At 21.5% G+C, this 18,882-nt stretch overlaps 5 protein-coding genes across 5 annotated transcripts; 1 reads left to right on the top strand and 4 right to left on the bottom strand.

The window, feature by feature from the left end:
- Positions 1-1,574: 1,574 nt before the first annotated feature.
- PY17X_0524000 (erythrocyte membrane-associated antigen, putative) lies at positions 1,575-10,736 on the top strand (the record flags this gene model as incomplete). The annotated part of the gene is made up of 1 exon (XM_022955270.2): positions 1,575-10,736. The coding sequence occupies one exon, from the start codon at positions 1,575-1,577 to the stop codon at positions 10,734-10,736; it is 9,162 nt and encodes a 3,053-aa protein (XP_022811715.2).
- A 1,195-nt stretch (positions 10,737-11,931) lies between these two features.
- Positions 11,932-13,047, bottom strand: PY17X_0523900 (transmembrane emp24 domain-containing protein, putative; the record flags this gene model as incomplete). Its single annotated transcript, XM_720945.1, has 1 exon — positions 11,932-13,047. The coding sequence occupies one exon, from the start codon at positions 13,045-13,047 to the stop codon at positions 11,932-11,934; it is 1,116 nt and encodes a 371-aa protein (XP_726038.1).
- An 890-nt stretch (positions 13,048-13,937) lies between these two features.
- On the bottom strand, positions 13,938-15,555 carry PY17X_0523800 (steroid dehydrogenase, putative; the record flags this gene model as incomplete). The annotated part of the gene is made up of 5 exons (XM_720946.1): positions 13,938-14,246; positions 14,477-14,607; positions 14,711-14,801; positions 14,978-15,310; positions 15,451-15,555. 5 exons carry the CDS (start codon positions 15,553-15,555, stop codon positions 13,938-13,940), a joined length of 969 nt encoding a protein of 322 aa, XP_726039.1.
- A 1,115-nt stretch (positions 15,556-16,670) lies between these two features.
- On the bottom strand, positions 16,671-16,904 carry PY17X_0523700 (conserved Plasmodium protein, unknown function; the record flags this gene model as incomplete). Its single annotated transcript, XM_022955268.1, has 1 exon — positions 16,671-16,904. The coding sequence occupies one exon, from the start codon at positions 16,902-16,904 to the stop codon at positions 16,671-16,673; it is 234 nt and encodes a 77-aa protein (XP_022811714.1).
- An 843-nt stretch (positions 16,905-17,747) lies between these two features.
- PY17X_0523600 (conserved Plasmodium protein, unknown function) lies at positions 17,748-18,107 on the bottom strand (the record flags this gene model as incomplete). The annotated part of the gene is made up of 1 exon (XM_723526.1): positions 17,748-18,107. One exon carries the CDS (start codon positions 18,105-18,107, stop codon positions 17,748-17,750), a length of 360 nt encoding a protein of 119 aa, XP_728619.1.
- Between the last annotated feature and the right edge of the window lie 775 nt (positions 18,108-18,882).

Genomic DNA, 18,882 nt, shown 5'->3' with positions numbered 1-18,882 from the left:
ATTTGTACTATTTTATAATTAAATATGATCAACATATTTACAAAATTATTAACTAATTCAATTTTATTAAGCTTACCCCAAAATTCTATACCTTTATTAACTATAAGCATGTGCATTTTAAAGCTTTAAAAGCTTTTATATTTTTATACGTATACTATTTTTATAAAAAAAATAAAAAAAATAAAAAAAATAAAAAATTCTCCTTTTTCCCATACTATATATTTTGTGTCCATACCATTAATATGTCAATTTGTTATATTTTCCAAATAAAACATAAAAATGTAAAAAATAAATTGTGCAAAAAAAAAAAAAAGTCTATTATTCTTCATTTTTTGAGAACATCATAATTAAAGTATACAATAAATATGTCAAACAAATTATCAAAATATTAACTATAGAATATATAATAATTGGAAAATATATATATACATGTATATACACATAATTATATATATACTACATATTTATTATATATACTTTTTTTTTCACATTTTAATTAAAAAAATATCTTTATATATATTTTTAAAAAGATAAAAATGTAAAATATTATAACTTGTTATGATATTCATTTATTTTACAAACTATTTTTAAATTAAAATAAAATAATTATGTAAGCGCTATATATCTTCATATTAAAATGAAAGAATCTACATATATCCATTTAGTATACACAAAAATAATTACAACATTTTTAATTCATTTATATATATATATATATATTTATATATATTTATATATTTATATATTTTATTTTTTTTAACTTCAAATTTTATGCTATTTTATGCTGTTTTATGCTGTTTTATGCTGTTTTATGCTGTTTTATTTCCAAATACAGTTATCTATGTTTTTGTAAAAAAAAAAGCATTTTGAACAATTTATTTATGACCTTTGATTTTTTTTTTTTCAACTATAATAAGTTCATGCATTTATAAATATATTCGTTTGTTTCCATTTTTTTTTTCATTTTTTTTTTCACTTTTTTTTTCACTTTGAAAAAAATATTACAATTGTAACAATATATACATGTTGTTTTATTCTGATATTTCGAGTCCTTATATTTAACTGGGGATGTATTAGCCACAAATATTTTTACCCATTTGTTTTGATAGAAGCAAAAATAAATATAAAAATGCAGATATAACTTATACTGAAATTATATAAAATATGAAATAATAATTATATTACAATTCTTTAAAATAAAAACAACATTGTTTCTAGAGATATTCCATAATGTGTGTAATCACATTATCTTTCAAAATAAATTAATAAAATGTTTTTATATATTCTTCTACACATTTATATAAAATATTAGTTATATAATTCAAAAATTTATTTTAAACCCCTTATCAAAATATGGGGAATTTTATCGAAGTTTCAAATTTATTTGCTCACAAAAAGGATATGCCCTAACGGCATCTCATAATAAAAAAGAAAAATAAAACAAAAGAAAGCGGAAGAATAAAGCAAAATAAAGCGAACATATACAAGCGAAGAGTACGTGCCTAGCCATATCTACACACTGAACACCTTCATATATTTAAAACTATATTTTCCCAAACTCAATTGAAATAAAAATGGAAGATATTTTTAATAAACAAATTATTAATAAAATATGTTTTATCAAAGATAATATGAATGATCAAATAACAAAAGTTACAAATGTGATGAAAAAAAAAAATAAAAATATGTCATGTGAATATAAAAATATGCTAAGTTGCAAACTATATCATAATAATTCTAAAGAAAATTACATTCAGAAAAACAAAGTCAAAAATTCAAATAAAGATAATGATGATGAAGAAAAGAAAACCAAACATTTATACACATCTAGAAATCCAAAAAATAATTATAATATCAGAAATGCTTCAATCTTTAGTATCTATTCAAAGGGATATGGAAGTGACAGCAAAATATACACATGCAAAAAAAAAAAAAAAAAAAAAAAAATTAAAAATAAAAATAACGTAAAAATTGGCATGCAAAATGACGGGCAAAATGCCATGCAAAATGACGGGCAGAATGAAAAGACAATCACTACTAATTCTATACTATCAGAATATGAAAATTGTCAACATAATTTGGTCAAAAATAATAATGAGCATTTTAATTATGATAGTAATGGTACTCATGATTTTGATAAATTAGACAATGTTATGTATAAAAAAAAAATGAAACAAGTTAATAAAATATTATATAATTTAAATTATTTTACTCAATTTAAAAGTCTAAATTTAAAATGTTCAATGAAAAAAAAAACACACACTAATAAAGTTTGTGTCAAAAAAAATACTACTAAAGCCCAAGATATTGATGATAATGATGATAATAATAATAACAACCCTTCTAATTTTGGAGCCTTAAATGATCTTTCAAAATTTAAAACCACAAATGATGATGATAAAGATGGTGATAATGATGATGATAAAAATGGTGATAAAAATGGTGATAATGATGATGATAAAAATGGTGATAATGATGATGATAAAAATGATGATGATAAAAATGGTGATAAAAATGTCCCCAAAAAAAAAATACATAATGATAAATATTTTAAGTCCCTTCTTCATATCGGGTTAAAAGGTCTTTTAAATAAAAAAAGACAAAAAAAAAAAAAAAAAAAAAAAAAAAAAAAAAAAAAAAAAAATAATAACTATGAAAATATACAAAATAACACTGAAATAACTTATTTTGAAAATAAACCAACACAAAATACTGAAGAAATAAATTTAACTATTCAAAAAAATATTTCTAATATCCATAATCATAATGATATAATTAGTAACCACAAAAAACATGACACAAATAATGATAATACTTTAATTTATAATAATAGCGAAAATCCTGCATGTCAAAATAAAATTATTAACTGTTCAGAAAAAAAAAATCATAATGTTAATAATATTATGACCAAATCTTTCCTTTCAGATCATAGTACTTCTCCAAGTAATAATTTTATTTTTCCATCCCATCAAAATTATAAATATCATCTGAGCAATGATATTAAAAATGTGTTGGATACAAATCAAAAAAAACAAATAAATTCTGCAAATATTAATGAAAATAGTTTTACTTCATTATATTTACCTACCTCTAATAATTCATACATACAAAATAAATTTCAACAAACAGATAAATTATACAATTCCAATGATCAGCATAATGACATTAATAGTAATTACACAGAAAATGAAAAATTTCTAGCCAATAATAAGGAGGATTTATTTTTTTCTGAACAAAAAGAAAATATATCCCCTAATTTAATTCATCCTATAAATTCGTCAAATATTCAACAAAATGATGAAACAAATAATAACATCGTGAAAAGAAAAAAACGACGACGAAGGAAGAAACAAAAAAAGAGGAAAGAAAAAAAAAATGAATTTGAAGAAATATTAGAACAAGAGAAAGAAAATAATAACAATGAAATGAACAAAATAGCTAGTTCGACAATAAATTTACCTGAACATGGTAAGGTAAAAAAAAAACACATCCAACTTACTAATTTTGAAAAGGTAAATAATGAAAAATTTTCAAAAAAAAACAAACAATCTCACAAAAATGAATACACAACCATATCCAAAGATGAATTTATAAATTTGAAAACAAATAAACTTGACACATGTAGTAATTCTAATAATGAAAGTACAATTATAGAATCATTCCAAGTTCAAAAAAATGAAGTAACCAAATGTGCCGATAGAAATAATCGATCTAACAGTAACCCAAATAGCCAAAAAAAAAAAAAAAAAAATATTCAAAGTAACAAAAAAAAAAACAGCCAAAATAATACAACACCCATTACTAGTATAAACATTCAGAAAAATAAAAATCATGAAGATGAAAATTTCCATGAAAGATATCCTCAATACATAAATAACTACGAAAATAATTTTATTACTCCAAATCTAAACTTTTCACCAGATTATTTATACAATAATTATTTAAATAACATATTTTGTGTGCAAAATTATAATAGAAAATATTTGAATGAACAAAATGAAATAGCCATGCAAAAACAAAAAATCAATCTACCATATTACAATCATAATTTAGGATATAATTATTATTTTAACAATATTATGTCTATACCCATTAATAACATTGAACCAACTCATGTGCTACGAAATTATCAAAATTGTGGTCCAAATTATGATCAAAATTGTGGTCCAAATTATGATCAAAATTGTGGTCCAAATTATGATCAAAATTTTAGTAAAACTATAAATCCACATAATTTATATTACTTTGATAGATGGGGAAATAAAATTTCTCTTAATTCACAAAATACACTATTATATAATTATTCCAAAAAATTTTATAATAAAAAAAACCAAATTTTGAAAAATAAAATTCCTAATTTTACTTATTTTACCAATTATAGTCTATATGATAGACAATGTTCCGATAAATATAATATGACCTCATTTAATTCAATGGAAAATTACAAAATGAAAGAAAAAATTTATTGTGATTATGATCCGACCATAAATTATTCATTTTGGAATATAAACGACATTAACAATCCTGATTCGAATTCAAATTTGAATGAACATTTTACCAACCTTTATAAATATAACCATAGTCATCAAAATGGGGGTACTAAAAGTGAAAAAAAAAAAAAAAAAAAATTATCAAAAAAGTATAAAAAAAAAGAGCTTCAAAGGTTTCAAAATTTTCACGAGTTTCAAAATTTTCAAATTCAGTCCCCAAATTTTGTAAATAGCGAAATCAAGAATGAATGCTCTTATAATTGTGACCCAAATAACCAAAACTATGATAATATTTTTAACAAAAATAAATTCAAATTTTCATCTATACCCAACTATAATATCCCACCCTTTTCAAAACAACATAATGACATCTCTATTACACATAAAGAATCAAATTATTCCTTTTTTAATTTTGAAAATATGAAAAATTGTGGAAATAATAAATCTATGACACAATGGACCTATCCATTTCCGTATACAAATCATCTATTCTATCCTACCAACTCTATTTATAACAACAACATAACAAATAATAAATATAATTATAATACTTCTTCACATGTAGTTACTTTGCATCCACACATGAATTTATTTCAAGATAAAGATATAAATTTACACCATTCTCCTTGCAATAAATATATAAAACATAACGAAGATTCTGATATCGAACAGAATCAAAATAATTCAAAAGTAGAAACAAAAAATATAAATTATTATGAAATAAATGAAAAAAATAAACTCTTAGATAATAACATACCAAAAAATAATTTCAACTATATCGAAAAAATATTTCCGGTTTCAAATTTGTCCAAAAAACTAAGATCTTATTCTAATTTCATTTTAAATAAAAGTGTCAAAAAAATGCATAATCCTTGTATTGATCAAATTCGATCAATAAGTTTGACATATGAAAAAAAAAATGATAAAATAAAAAATAGCAAAATAATAAGTGATAAAATAAAAAATAGCCAAATAATAAGTGATAAAATAAAAAATAGCCAAATAATAAATACTGCTAGATCTGTTTCCATACCTCCAGCTAATAAAACCAACAATAATGACGATGATAACGATGATAACGATGATAACGATGATAATAACAATAACAGTGATAATAATAATAATGACTTGCCGACTAATTGTGTAATAAATAAAATAAATGCGTGCAGCTCACCATTTGATGCATCTATGGAAAGTCATGATAAATTATTTATATTTAATTTGTTACGGAAAACTGAAAATAGTTTAGTAAATATATTAAATTTTGCTAACCCTACTAAAGATATTGTATTAACAAAAAAATTATTTTTTTTATCATTATTAAAATTAATAAAACAATTATTTGATTCTAATATTCATATATATATAGTCGGATCTAGTGCATATGGTATTGATTCTAAAACAAGCGATTTAGACATTGTCATACAAACAAATAACTATTCTAGTATATATGTTCTTCAAAAATTATACACTTCTATAAATAAAATAAAAGAGGAAAAATATAATACAAATCAAAATGATATTTCAGCTAGCTATTCTTACAATAACAACTCTAAAGAAAATATTTATGATATTTATGATATTTATAATATTTATAATATTTATAATTTTTTTAAAGATGTCGAAATGCAACTTATTACATCTGCTAGAGTTCCTATTCTCACAATTAAAAAAAATAATGTGGCATGTGACTTATCGGTTAATACAAATAATTCTATAAAACATACTGAATTTTTTTTAAATATATTAAAACATTATCCTAATTTAAAAAATGTTATGAAACTTATAAAACTATTATTAAAAAACAGAACCATTCCATCTATGAAACAAGGTGGGTTACCAACTATTTTATGGATGATGCTTTGTATACGTTATTGTAAATTTCCAGAAAATACAAATTTAAATCATACAAATAAACATTTATTTTATTATCCTGAATCTACTATTTCTGAAAAAAATTATGATATAAAAAAATATAACAATTGTGAAAATACCTCTTATAAATATTTTGACCAAATAATTGATCCTATATCCTATAACGATCATTTTTATGATTTATTATTATTTTATCAAAATTATTTACAAAATAAAAAATTGAATCATGACGAAAAAAAAACATTTATCTTTCCCCCAAATCAATCTAACCATTCTACAACTAACCAAATATCCGCGACACAATCAAACATCTCAAATAAAAAAGACAATCTTCAAACTGATACACAAACCCGCAAACAAATAATACACACAAATTCTAACACAAATTCTAACACCGGCACTAAACACATTACATCTATTCTAGAATCAAATCTGTCCAATTTAAAAAATGATAATAATGATAATAACGACAATGCCCTTACCGAACAGTTTCTGAACTTGTCATATAATTATGTCCATAAATTTTTTTCAGAAAATTCGTACAACCCTCAAAATAATAATAAACATGAAAATGAAAAAAAAGACAATAATAAAAAATTTAAAAATGATGAAAAAAATCGGAATGACAAAATAAATTCTCTAAAAATTTTACAAAAAAATAGTAAAAAAATTGCAAAATATCAAAATATAATAAATAGTAAAAAAAAACAATCACCTTTAAAAATAAAAAATTATTTAAATAATCTTCAACATAATATAGAAGAAGAAATACAAGAAGAACATTTTTTATATGTATCCCCACTTTTATATTCATTATTTATTTTTTATAATGCTTTAAATTCACGAAAAAAATTAATGAAAATTATTAATATAAATGATAAAAATAGATGTTATAAAAAAAATATTAATGAAACAAATAAAAAACTTTTATCATCTGCATGTCATGGAGGTGTATGGGACGATTTACTTACTCTTTATGATCCGATATATAGTTTTAATTATGATATGTTTTTTAATAAATCAAATAATTTATGCACCGATTTAATGCACTCAAATTCTAACGGACCACCTTATAGACTACGCGCTAGAAGCACTGTAGAACCTCAAATAGGAACTACGAATCAAAGAAAAAACGAAAGCGATTTCGAATTAAAAGATTATAATAGACTCACTATCTCATCTTCTAAAAATTTTATTTATCAAAAAAAACAAGGTGATAATAATAATGATGATAAAATTCGAACAGCACTTCAAAGAAATCTATCCAAATTCTCAAATAAAACGCAAAATAAATATTCAAGTCGAAGTTCGAGTCAAATTTTGAGGAAATCACCAAATGATCAATCTGAGCTTTATCATAATTTAGACAAACAAATAAAAAATAAAAAAAATGATATTAAACAAAATATAAATTTTCAATTTGAAAAAAATAAATCATTAAATAATTGGAATAATTTATATTCTTACAACTCTTTGGATAAAAATAGCGAATCCGAAATAAGCACAATAAATGAAGATTCTGAAAATAATTCGAGCGATAAAACAAATGTAAATAATTATGATACTTATTTTATGGAAAATTATAATAATCAATATGATTTAAAATGTGAAAATTATTCATATATACAAAAAAAATACAATGAAAATCTGTGTGCACCTTTAAAAGAGTGTACTGAGCAAATTGGAAATAGTAATCAAAATAAACCTGAACAGGCAAGGAAAATGTTGGAAATAATAAACAATGTTCATAAAAATAATGCACACCCAAATAATGTTCATAAAAATAGTGCCCACCCAAATAATTGCCAAGATGAATGCAATTTAGATGAACTTATATGGACTCAAAATTATAACAATAAATACAATCAAAATTCTCGAATTAGGAATAACTACAAAAATAATGCTTTTGAAAAATTGTATGAACATAATATTGATTTATCAAGCAAGGTGAGTAGTGCAACTTGGTTAATTTATTTATACGAATTAAAACGGGCCAGTTTTTTTATTAACTATTATATTCACCACATGCACATGCTCATGTCATTTAAAAAGCTACTCAAAGATTTCGAACAAAATTGTGACCAAAACCTCCCAAAAAAATGTGACCAAAACCTCCAAAAAAAATGTGACCAAAACCTCCAAAAAAAATATGACCAAAACCTCCAAAAAAAATATGACCAAAACTTCAAGTTGTTCCAAAACAACAAATGGATTGTTCTAAAGAGGGAAGACATTTGGAAGGAAGATGAAGAAACAACCAAACTACTATCCCCAAAAAAAAAAAATAACTTCGAAAATCATATCACACTAAACAATGGAAATGATAATAATTATGACCATGGACATGCAAAATTAAAAGAACTTCCTAAATATTATGAACAAGTCAGAAAAAATATATCAAATGAAATAATATGTTCTCAAAATTTTGATGAAAATATATCTAAACAAAAACATTTAAAGAAGCTAAAAAAACAAAAAAAAACTTTAAAACTTATAAAAAATATGAAACAAATTTTAAAATCAATAATTCAAAATTTAAATTATTCTATAATTATTTTGTTCGAAAAAACAAAAGGTGATATATACACACTACCATTCCGTTTTAATTCAGACCAAAATACGAAAGATGATGAAAGTAAAAAATGTGCAGAAAAAAATATTTACCCTAGTATAACCTCACCAGAAAATGAACCACTTCTCGACAACGACTTATCCAACTGTTCTACTAAGAATTATAAAAAAATAGCTAGTCAAAATAGTGGTAAAAATAGTGATAAAAATAGTGATGATAGTGATAATAATGATGATAGCATGATTAACACATTTGGGTTGGTGTTAATTGAAGGCAAACTTATTTTTGTTAAATTTTTAAATGTGTGTGTTGATAAACAAAATTTCTGGAATGAATTATTTTTATGTAGAAGAGACATAAAAACGGTTATGCATGTAAAACCTATGGACGTTATTTTTGTTTCAAATAAAAAAAAAAAATATTTAAATGCTTCTAAAACAAGCTCTACAAAAATTACAGAATATGACTCCAAACATGTAATAGTCGAGGAAATGAATCAAAACAATAATAAACTAATATCTTTTTCCCAAAAAAATAATAAATTATATCGAATACTTGAAAATAATTTAAACACAAATATTCCTTCTACAAATTTATTCAAAATAAATAAATCAGTCACAAATGAAAATATTTATCATCAATTAATATCTGAACAAACAACTAGCGAAACTACCTCTAGTGAGCTTAATGTAAAAAAAAAAAAAAAAAAAAAAAAAAATAATCAAAGCACTTTCTCATCAGTAAACCATGATAAAATATATTATGAACAAAATATGCTTGAGGAAGATAAATCAAAACCATCAAAATGTGAAACATACAATTTTAAGAATACACAACATTCAGGTGATATAAATTTTAAATACGCATTGGACAAAAATGAAGATGAAAATGGAAATGAAGATAAAAATGGAAATGAAAATGAAGATGAAGATGAAGATGAAGATGAAGATGACGAAACTGTAGGAAGTGCAGGTACTGAGCAAATTATAAAAGATAAAATTAAAAACTGGAATTTTAAAAAACAAAAACGAATACATAAATCCAGTAATTTTATTTATAACGATAAAAATAATTATATCGGTATTTTAATAAATCAAAATAAATATAGAAAAAATATTTTCACCAAATATACAAATATCGAAACAGAATCAGATAAGGAAAATATACAAATTCAAAAAAAATATCAAACATCAAAAAATGACGATAATTATAAATTTACCAATAATTGTCAAGACAATACTAAAGATAACATTCTTCTTGTAAACCCATGCAATTTTGTAACTCGGATAAATGTGAAAACTATTTATGTTTCTAGTAAACATATTATTAATCAAGATTTAAAAAATACCATATTTGAAAAAACAAATTTTAAAGAAAATGATATTAATGAAAACTTAAAAAAAAAACAAAAAAAAAATAATTCAAACAATATTCAACATAACGAACAAACAAATGATGATATATATTCCATACAAATTATTCCAAGATGTGAAATAATGAGATATAAAGAATTAATCAAAATTATGAAAAATAGTCCATATTATTATAAAGTTGCAAAAAAAATTTCAAATATTAATAAAACTCCTCTTCAACAACCTGTATCTATTTGTAATTTCTGTTCAACAAAAGGAATATTTAATATAAACACAAATCATTTTATGTTTTCTAATATATATCAAGATGCTAAAATAGAATTAGCTACAATTATATGTGACATCATTACAAAAAAAAAAAAAAAAAAAAAAAAAAAAAAAAAAACCTTTACGAACAGTGACAAAAATAAAACCCTAAACCCTTAATTATACTGATAATCGAAATTACCAAATATACAACATATTTTGTATCACACATTAGTTCAATTTGAAATATACCGCGTAACTAAAATAAAGTTCTATTCTTAATTTTTTAAATCTACTTTTTATCAAATTTTATATATTCACTTTTATTTCCATTGTAAAGAATTATCAAATTACCATGGAAATACCAACATATATATACACCCCTCCCTATGTATGTATAAATATCGTCGCAAAAAAAAAAAAATGCAGCATTATATTAATGAACTTTGCAGATTTTTATTTTCCTTTTTTTTGTCAAAGTATTTTTGCTTACATTTTTCCTTTTTTGTTTCTTCATATATATTTATTTATAATTTGAATATTCCATTTTTAATTAACTTTAACAATCTATTTGCTTTCAATTTAAAACTATTTGTTTCTTATTTATCTAATGAAATAGCTATTCGATAAATATATTATCATGTCTTTTTTTAATTATATGTTTTTACATCATATCTTGGAAAATCATTTTTAGTGAAATTTCTATTAAATTTTTAATACATACCATTTATTTTATACACACATATATATTCCTGATACAACTATAAAATTGTTTCCACATACAAATTCTATCTCAAAAAATATTTTTTTTTAATATTTAAAAATATTCTGAATTAGTCAGAATAAATTTGACAACTAGCCAAAATTAAAAAAAAAAATATTGCTAACATACAGCTAGCTGTCTATGGCAATCATAATTTATAAAAATTTATAAAAATTATAAGAATTTATAAAAGTTTATAAAAGTTTCGCGTTTTGTCTATTAAAAGTTTTTAATGAAATGACAAATGTTTCTACATTTTAATATTCACATTTAAATGCAAATGTTGCAAATAAAACAAAAAAAACAAAAAACACAAAAAATGAAGAAAAAGAGAAAAAATAAAAAGAAAAATAAAAAGAAAAATAAAAAGAAAAAATGCTTGCTAATAGATAAAACCACGTGCATACACGCACCAATGATTTAGACTATTTTTATCGACATATCGTTGAGTGTCTAAAATTATGCTAAACCGCATTTTATAAATGTTTTTTGAAATTATTTTGGAATAGTTGGGTCATGAGTTTACACCATATATAATTTCATATGTAAGCCATCTCAATTTTTTTAACATTTTTTCGCACATATTTATTTCAATTTATACATCAAATAACCCTAAAGAACTCTTTTATTTGATACCAAGTTTTTAACATAATATATTGTAAAAAAAGAAAGAACTATAAGAACAAATAATTTGAGGAAACAATATAAAAAAGCTTTATTTGTAATTTGTTCCATTTTTTCTATATGTGCAACATGTTTTGATGATAAATATTTAATTTCATTTTTTAATATTTTTGCTTCTAAAGCAATTTGTTCAATATAGCTAGAAAAATCTTTTAAGTGATCTGACCTTAATGAAGGGCTTTCTCCTAACCCTATAGCAACAGTAACCATTTGTTTTTCCATCCATTTTGTATTTTTAATAGTTATAGTATATACTCCAAGTTTATTTGTATGAAAATAATATATACCTTCGCTAGCTTCTTTTTTATATACAATTTCACCATCTGGATCTGAAATAATAAATAAGATCTTACTATCATCTAATTCATTATTTAAATAAAAAATACCTCGAAAATATGTATTCAATTCTTGTATATCCTCAAATAAATATTCTTCTGAATTTCCAGAAATTTCAAAAGTTAGCATAGTATTTGGTTCAAAATATTTCATATTTTCATTCCATATGCTTGTTAAATCATCATCATATTCTATCAAATCATCTGTATCTACTTCTTTATAATCATTAGCATTAGGTTTCATTTCATTACTATTTTCTATAATTTTTTGATTATTATTAATTTCAAAATTATCTATTTCGTCATATGTTTCTTCATTTTTTTCAATGTCTAATAATTCTTTTTCAAATTTATTATATTCATCCATATATTTATTATCACTATTATCATTAATAGCTTTATTAAGGTTATCCAATACTTCATTTTGTTTTGTTTTATCAGATTTTTTTATGATATTTTCTGTTTTTTTTTTCGTATTATTCACATTCCCATTATTCACATTGCCATTATTTTTTTTTTTACTTGAACTTTTATTATTATTATTGCTAGTTGAATTTGTGTTATTTTTTTTATTATTACCATCTTTTTCTTTTTCTACACTTTTTGTGTTATCATGATTATTACTATTTTGTGACAAAACCCCACTTATTAATAAGTTGAATATAATCAACAAAATAACTATAATTATATGAAGGTATTTCTTTTTCATTTTTTCTAATTTATATAACTTTTTTTAAAAAATAATTTGTAACAAAGCCTTTGGAAAATAAGCAAGCCAAATATCCAAAAAAAATTAACTAAAGTGATATATAAATAAATATATCTTCTTATCATAAAATTATTAAATTTTCAATAATCTATCCATACTTTTAATACTAACACTTTTTTTTTAATTCAAAATATGTCAAACAAAATATTCTCATATCCCACCGGTTTTACAAATTTAATATAATTTTCGTGAAATTAAAAAAAAAAAAAAAAAAAAAATAACAATAATAATAATGATGATAATAATGATGATAATAATGATGATAATAATGATGATAATAGCTAGCAATGCATTCTATCAAAAAAAAAAAACAAATTTGGAAAAAACCAAATGCAACGAAATACTAGCTAAACGAGTACCCATAAATAAGCACATATATATTATATCTATACTAATTTAATTATATACTATTTTAAAAAGAAATAATTTCATACCTTTCTCCTACCCCCAAAAAAAAAAAAAAAAAAAAATTCCCTATATATGTATTTCTTCTATTCATATAAAAATATACATTATGTATTACTAATTTATATATACTAAAAAAATGATTATTTTTATGCACAAAGCTAAGTATGTCATTTATGTTAAACTAAAGAAGAATCAAAAATATATTTTGTAAATTTATTACAAAGGTATATTTATATGATAAAATTAATATCATAATTTTTTTTCTATTTCATAAAAGTTAAGATTAATATAAAGTCTAAAAGATAAATGTGAATATACATTTTCACAAATTGTGGTAGGAAAAATAAATCTCAAAAAAAAAAAAAAAATTAGTGATTAATAAGAAATGACAAAGATCAAAATAACAAAAAAGTGAACATAATTTATTCTTCTTTCTTCATTTTTTTCAATGCCTTTTGTCTGACTATCTTAAGTGAGGCTAACGAAGCCATACTGAATAGCCATTTAGGAAGACAATTATAAAAAAAAATCTGAATTTTATGAAAAAAATATGGAGAAGATATAACATTGTATGGTAAAATGTTCCCTTCCTTCATTTTTCTGATGATACATTCAGAATATATTTCAGGTGTGGGCACAAATAAACTACTTTTTTTTATTTTTGATAATTTTGTTGTAATGAACATAGGGGTATGACACTGGACTTGTATATTATATTCCTTTAACTCCGCCTAAAAAAGCATAACGAATCAATAAAAATAAATTACGTCACACACGTATGTATATATATATATATATATATATATATATACATGATTATTAAAATAGTAGAAAAAATTGTAGAAAAAATTGTAGAAAAATTGTAGAAAAATTGTAGAAAAAATTGTAGAAAAATTGTAGAGCATATAGTGGGAAACACAATTTTATTGCATATATATATAAGACCCATTTAAATACTTACGCTCAAAGAATTCGCAAATGAACATACTCCATCTTTAACAGATGCATAGACAGTATATAACGGGGACGTTTGTAAAGACGTCACACCACTTGATGTATACAAAATTAAACCCTTTCTTTTTTTTATCATTGCTAATAAATCGAAAAAAAATAAAAAAAATAAAAAAAAAAATCATGTCTATCCAAAGAACTATTAAAATGTATGTTATGTCTTTTTTTGAAAAGTTAAAATTACTTGGTAAAACTAATCTTGTCATGAAATAAGCAGACATCAAATTTACATTCACTAATTGCTCTATTAGCTCTGTTTCCATTTCGTGGAAATACTGAAAAAAAAAAAAAAAAAAAAAAAAATAAAAAAAAAAAAATAAAAAAAAATAAAATAATGTACTTAACGATTCTACATATTTACATACATATTATATTTCTATCTATTAATACATATACCATTTTTGCATTATGTATTATTATGATAAATGTTATATATATATATTTTTTTTACCAACGGGTTTGGATATGAAATTCCAACATTGTTAATTAAAATTCCAACATCAATTTTTTGAAGTTTTTCTTGTAAACTTTTATATGAAGAAAATTTATGCTCATTATAATCAAAAACTATATAATCAATAGTTATTTGACAATTTTTATTTATTTCTAATAAATCTTTTTTTATGTTTTTTAATTCCTTTTCATTTCTGCTAATTAATAATAAATTCACATTTTGCTTAGCCAATGAATAAGCTAAACTTTTCCCAATCCCATCCGTACATCCTGTAATCACTATTGTATTCCCATAACTTTTCAAATCATTTAAAAATAATTTAGCTTTCAACTACAAAATAAAAAATAAAAATGAGTAATACAAATATATAACTATACATTTACATGTCTGTTCATAATTTTTTTTTTCATTATCCACTAAATATATAAAAATTTATGAACAAGCAAGAAAAAAAAATTAAAATAACTTACATAATTTAATAACCAATATATCCCAAACAAGACATTTTTCAAAACAACGACTAAACCAATATAAAATATTGGATTCAAAGCACGTCTTCCAAAATAAGTTATCATTTTGTAAATAGTTATATATATTTTTTCGTGTGTAGCTTATGCATATAAATATAAATTTTTTTTATAAAATTTCCAAACTAAAATATGTGGTCATTAAAAAAAAGAAATATAAAAAAAACTTAATTTATTCCAATTTTTTTAGTTCATTATATAAATAAATAAATGCTCATGCTACATAAAAAATAATAAATAAAATTGTTGCTACACACATATATATTCGTAACATACACATATTTCTACACAAAGCATTTTATGCAAAAATAAAACAAAAAACAAAGTGAAAATAAATATGAATGAAAAAAATAATTTCAATCTGAATCGTTCTTATAGAAAAAATATTTATTATTATCAAACTGAAAATTATAATGACGCCGTAAAAAATTAAAGCTTTTTATTTCTTTCAAAAGATAGACGATTAATATTATTATTATTATTATCAAGAGTATGCATAAATAATGAATTTGGCGACACACATATAATAGTATTATTATTTTTTTTTTTTTGCTTTAGGAAATAACAAATAAAATGATAAGAAATACACATATGTACCTGCGATAATATAGTTGAATTAAAATTGGTAATACCTCTATAAAGTTTATAATAATATCATTTTAAAAAAAATAAAATATCATATGTATTTTCTATATCAATGTTCTTTGTTCTATTCTGAATTTTTTAAATTTACGAAAAACTTTGTTCGACACATCATAAATGTTAAGAGCACTTAATACAAACATACACATACTTATGCACATGTACATATATTTATTTTACAATCAGTTTGAATACATTTATATAATGTATTGGAAAAAAATATAATGAAAAAGTATAAAATAAATGCTTTATATACCCGACATTTACAATTTGTATACCATCATATTAGTGTGCAATTTTTACATATAACTACATATCCACATATCATAAAACTTTTTCAAAATTGTTATATTTAAAACGATATTAATCCTTTTTATCGATCATATAATAATTATTTCTTTTGTATATAATTTTCTTGTTAATATATTTTATTCTTTATATAGTAACATAAGTGTATATACTTCCCCTTTCTTATTCTATCAACTTCGATAGTGAAATATTTTTCTAAATTTGTATTTCTCTTATTTGTTATTTTTATCACTAAAATTAATAATATCATCTAATAAATTGTCATTAAATTCAAAACTATCTTGATCATCATCTGGGGGTAGAATTTCTATTGTTATAATATTCGTTTCTTGATTTTTATTTTTATTATCATTTTCTACATTTTTACTATGGTGGTTAGAAAGACAAACCATAAAAAAAAGTATGAAATAAAATGAAATAATACTAATATATCGACTTAACTTCATTTTTTTATTCTTTTAAATAAAATATAAATATTTTTTTAATTATAAAAAAGGTGTCTTTGCACAAATTTGCTAATGTATAATACACAGAAAAAAAAAAATTATATCAAAATAGTGATGAAACAAAACAATGGAAAATGAAGAGAGAATAAAAAAAAAAAAAAAAAAAATTTATATGAACATTGGTTTATTTAATATATGAAAAATGTATACACATGTATTTAAAAGTTGTTAATAAAATAATAAAAAAATATTTAATAGTGCCAACACAAATTAAATATATTGTCTTGTATATACACAAACGTATAAATATTTTTATAAGATGACAATGATATATATTATTTGCTTTTACACATTCTAATATATTTTTTCCCGCCATTATTTTGTGTATTTATCTTGTATATTAAAACCTCAAAAGGTAACACACAATGACACACACATAAATATGGTTGAACTGTTCTCACATTAAAAAATGTAACAAAAAATAAATGTCTTTTTATAATGCATAAAATGAGTCTTACTATTATGCAAGATTATATATATATATATATATTTTTTGTCAATAAAATTAATGAAAGCTATTTACTAAGGATCTTTATTCTTATATATTAAGTGTGCAAAACAACTATGCCTACAAAATTTTCTTTAAAATTATTTTGCTAAAATTACATAACATGTTAAGGTAAAATGTGTTTTTTTTATTGCTAATTCATAATTTTGTGAATATATGTACAGGTATTTTTTTATGTACATATTAAATATATTTCCTATTAATCCATTTCCATTCATTTATAAGTATAAATATTATATATCTTCAGAAAAATAGTTACAAAATTTTAATTTTTTTCAATTAATATAATCATTTTTTGTACCATCTAAATGTATAATATGGTTTTCGTTTTCTCTTATTTGATTACCTTTAAAAAAAAATATTTTTCTAGCTATTATTTTACAATTGTCCATTTCTTCAATTTTCATGCTTTTTATTTTTTTTGAATTTTTATTACAACTATGTAATTTTCTTTTTCCTGTCTTTTTCGTTTCATTTAATATTCGATTTTCAATCGCTCTTTTTATTTTTATTTGAATTTCGTTAATATTTTCACTTGAACTGGAATAAGCACTTGCTGTTGTATCAGAATTATAGTTACAATCATTATAACTTATTTCTCCTATATGTGTATCTTCATTATTACAAAAGGCCATATTTTATTAAATATAACTTAATTTGTTTATTTTAAGAAGTGATCATATATTTTACTATATTTCTATCTATTCCTATCTATTTTCTATCTATTTTTTTCCCTTTTATTTCCCTTTTTGCTTCCCTTTTTGTTTCCCTTTTTGACCAACTATTCAACTATGAACAATCGTATATTTGCAACTTTCTATATATCTGCGTTTGTGTGTAATTGTGAAATAATACAAGTTTGGATATATGCTAAATTATATAAAACAATAAAATATTACAATGATAAAGAAATAAAAATGTTATAATAAATTTTAAAGAAATGTAAATATGAGTAATAATATTTTATATAGATTTATTCTTTTAAACAAAAAAAAAAAATGAAATTATACTTGCACATATTTAAGCATAAATATATATAATAAAAAAAATGACATTAATTATGTGAAAATAAAAATGTAATATAGTATAACATAATAAAATAAAAGGACAATGCTACAATTATTTTTTTATGCCAATCTGATAGCGTTTCTCTATATCTCAATACAAAATAAATATTCTGCTTATTATATTTTATAAATTATTGTCGAAAATATTAATTGCAATTTTATGTTTTCATTATTCAATTTCGTATTGTATACATAAAAAGACAACAAGTTAAAAATCAAGTGAAATAAAGTTGATCATGTTGATAATGTTGATCATGTTGATCATGTTGATCATGTTGATAATGTTGATAATGTTGATAATGTTGAGAAATTATAAGACTTATTTAAAAGTTATAAAAAAATT

The sequence above is a fragment of the Plasmodium yoelii genome, assembly GCF_900002385.2.
Source record: "Plasmodium yoelii strain 17X genome assembly, chromosome: 5".
NCBI classification, from domain to species: domain Eukaryota; phylum Apicomplexa; class Aconoidasida; order Haemosporida; family Plasmodiidae; genus Plasmodium; species Plasmodium yoelii.
The sequence above is the reverse complement of the archived record's forward strand: the minus strand, read 5'-3'. Positions and strand labels throughout refer to the sequence as shown.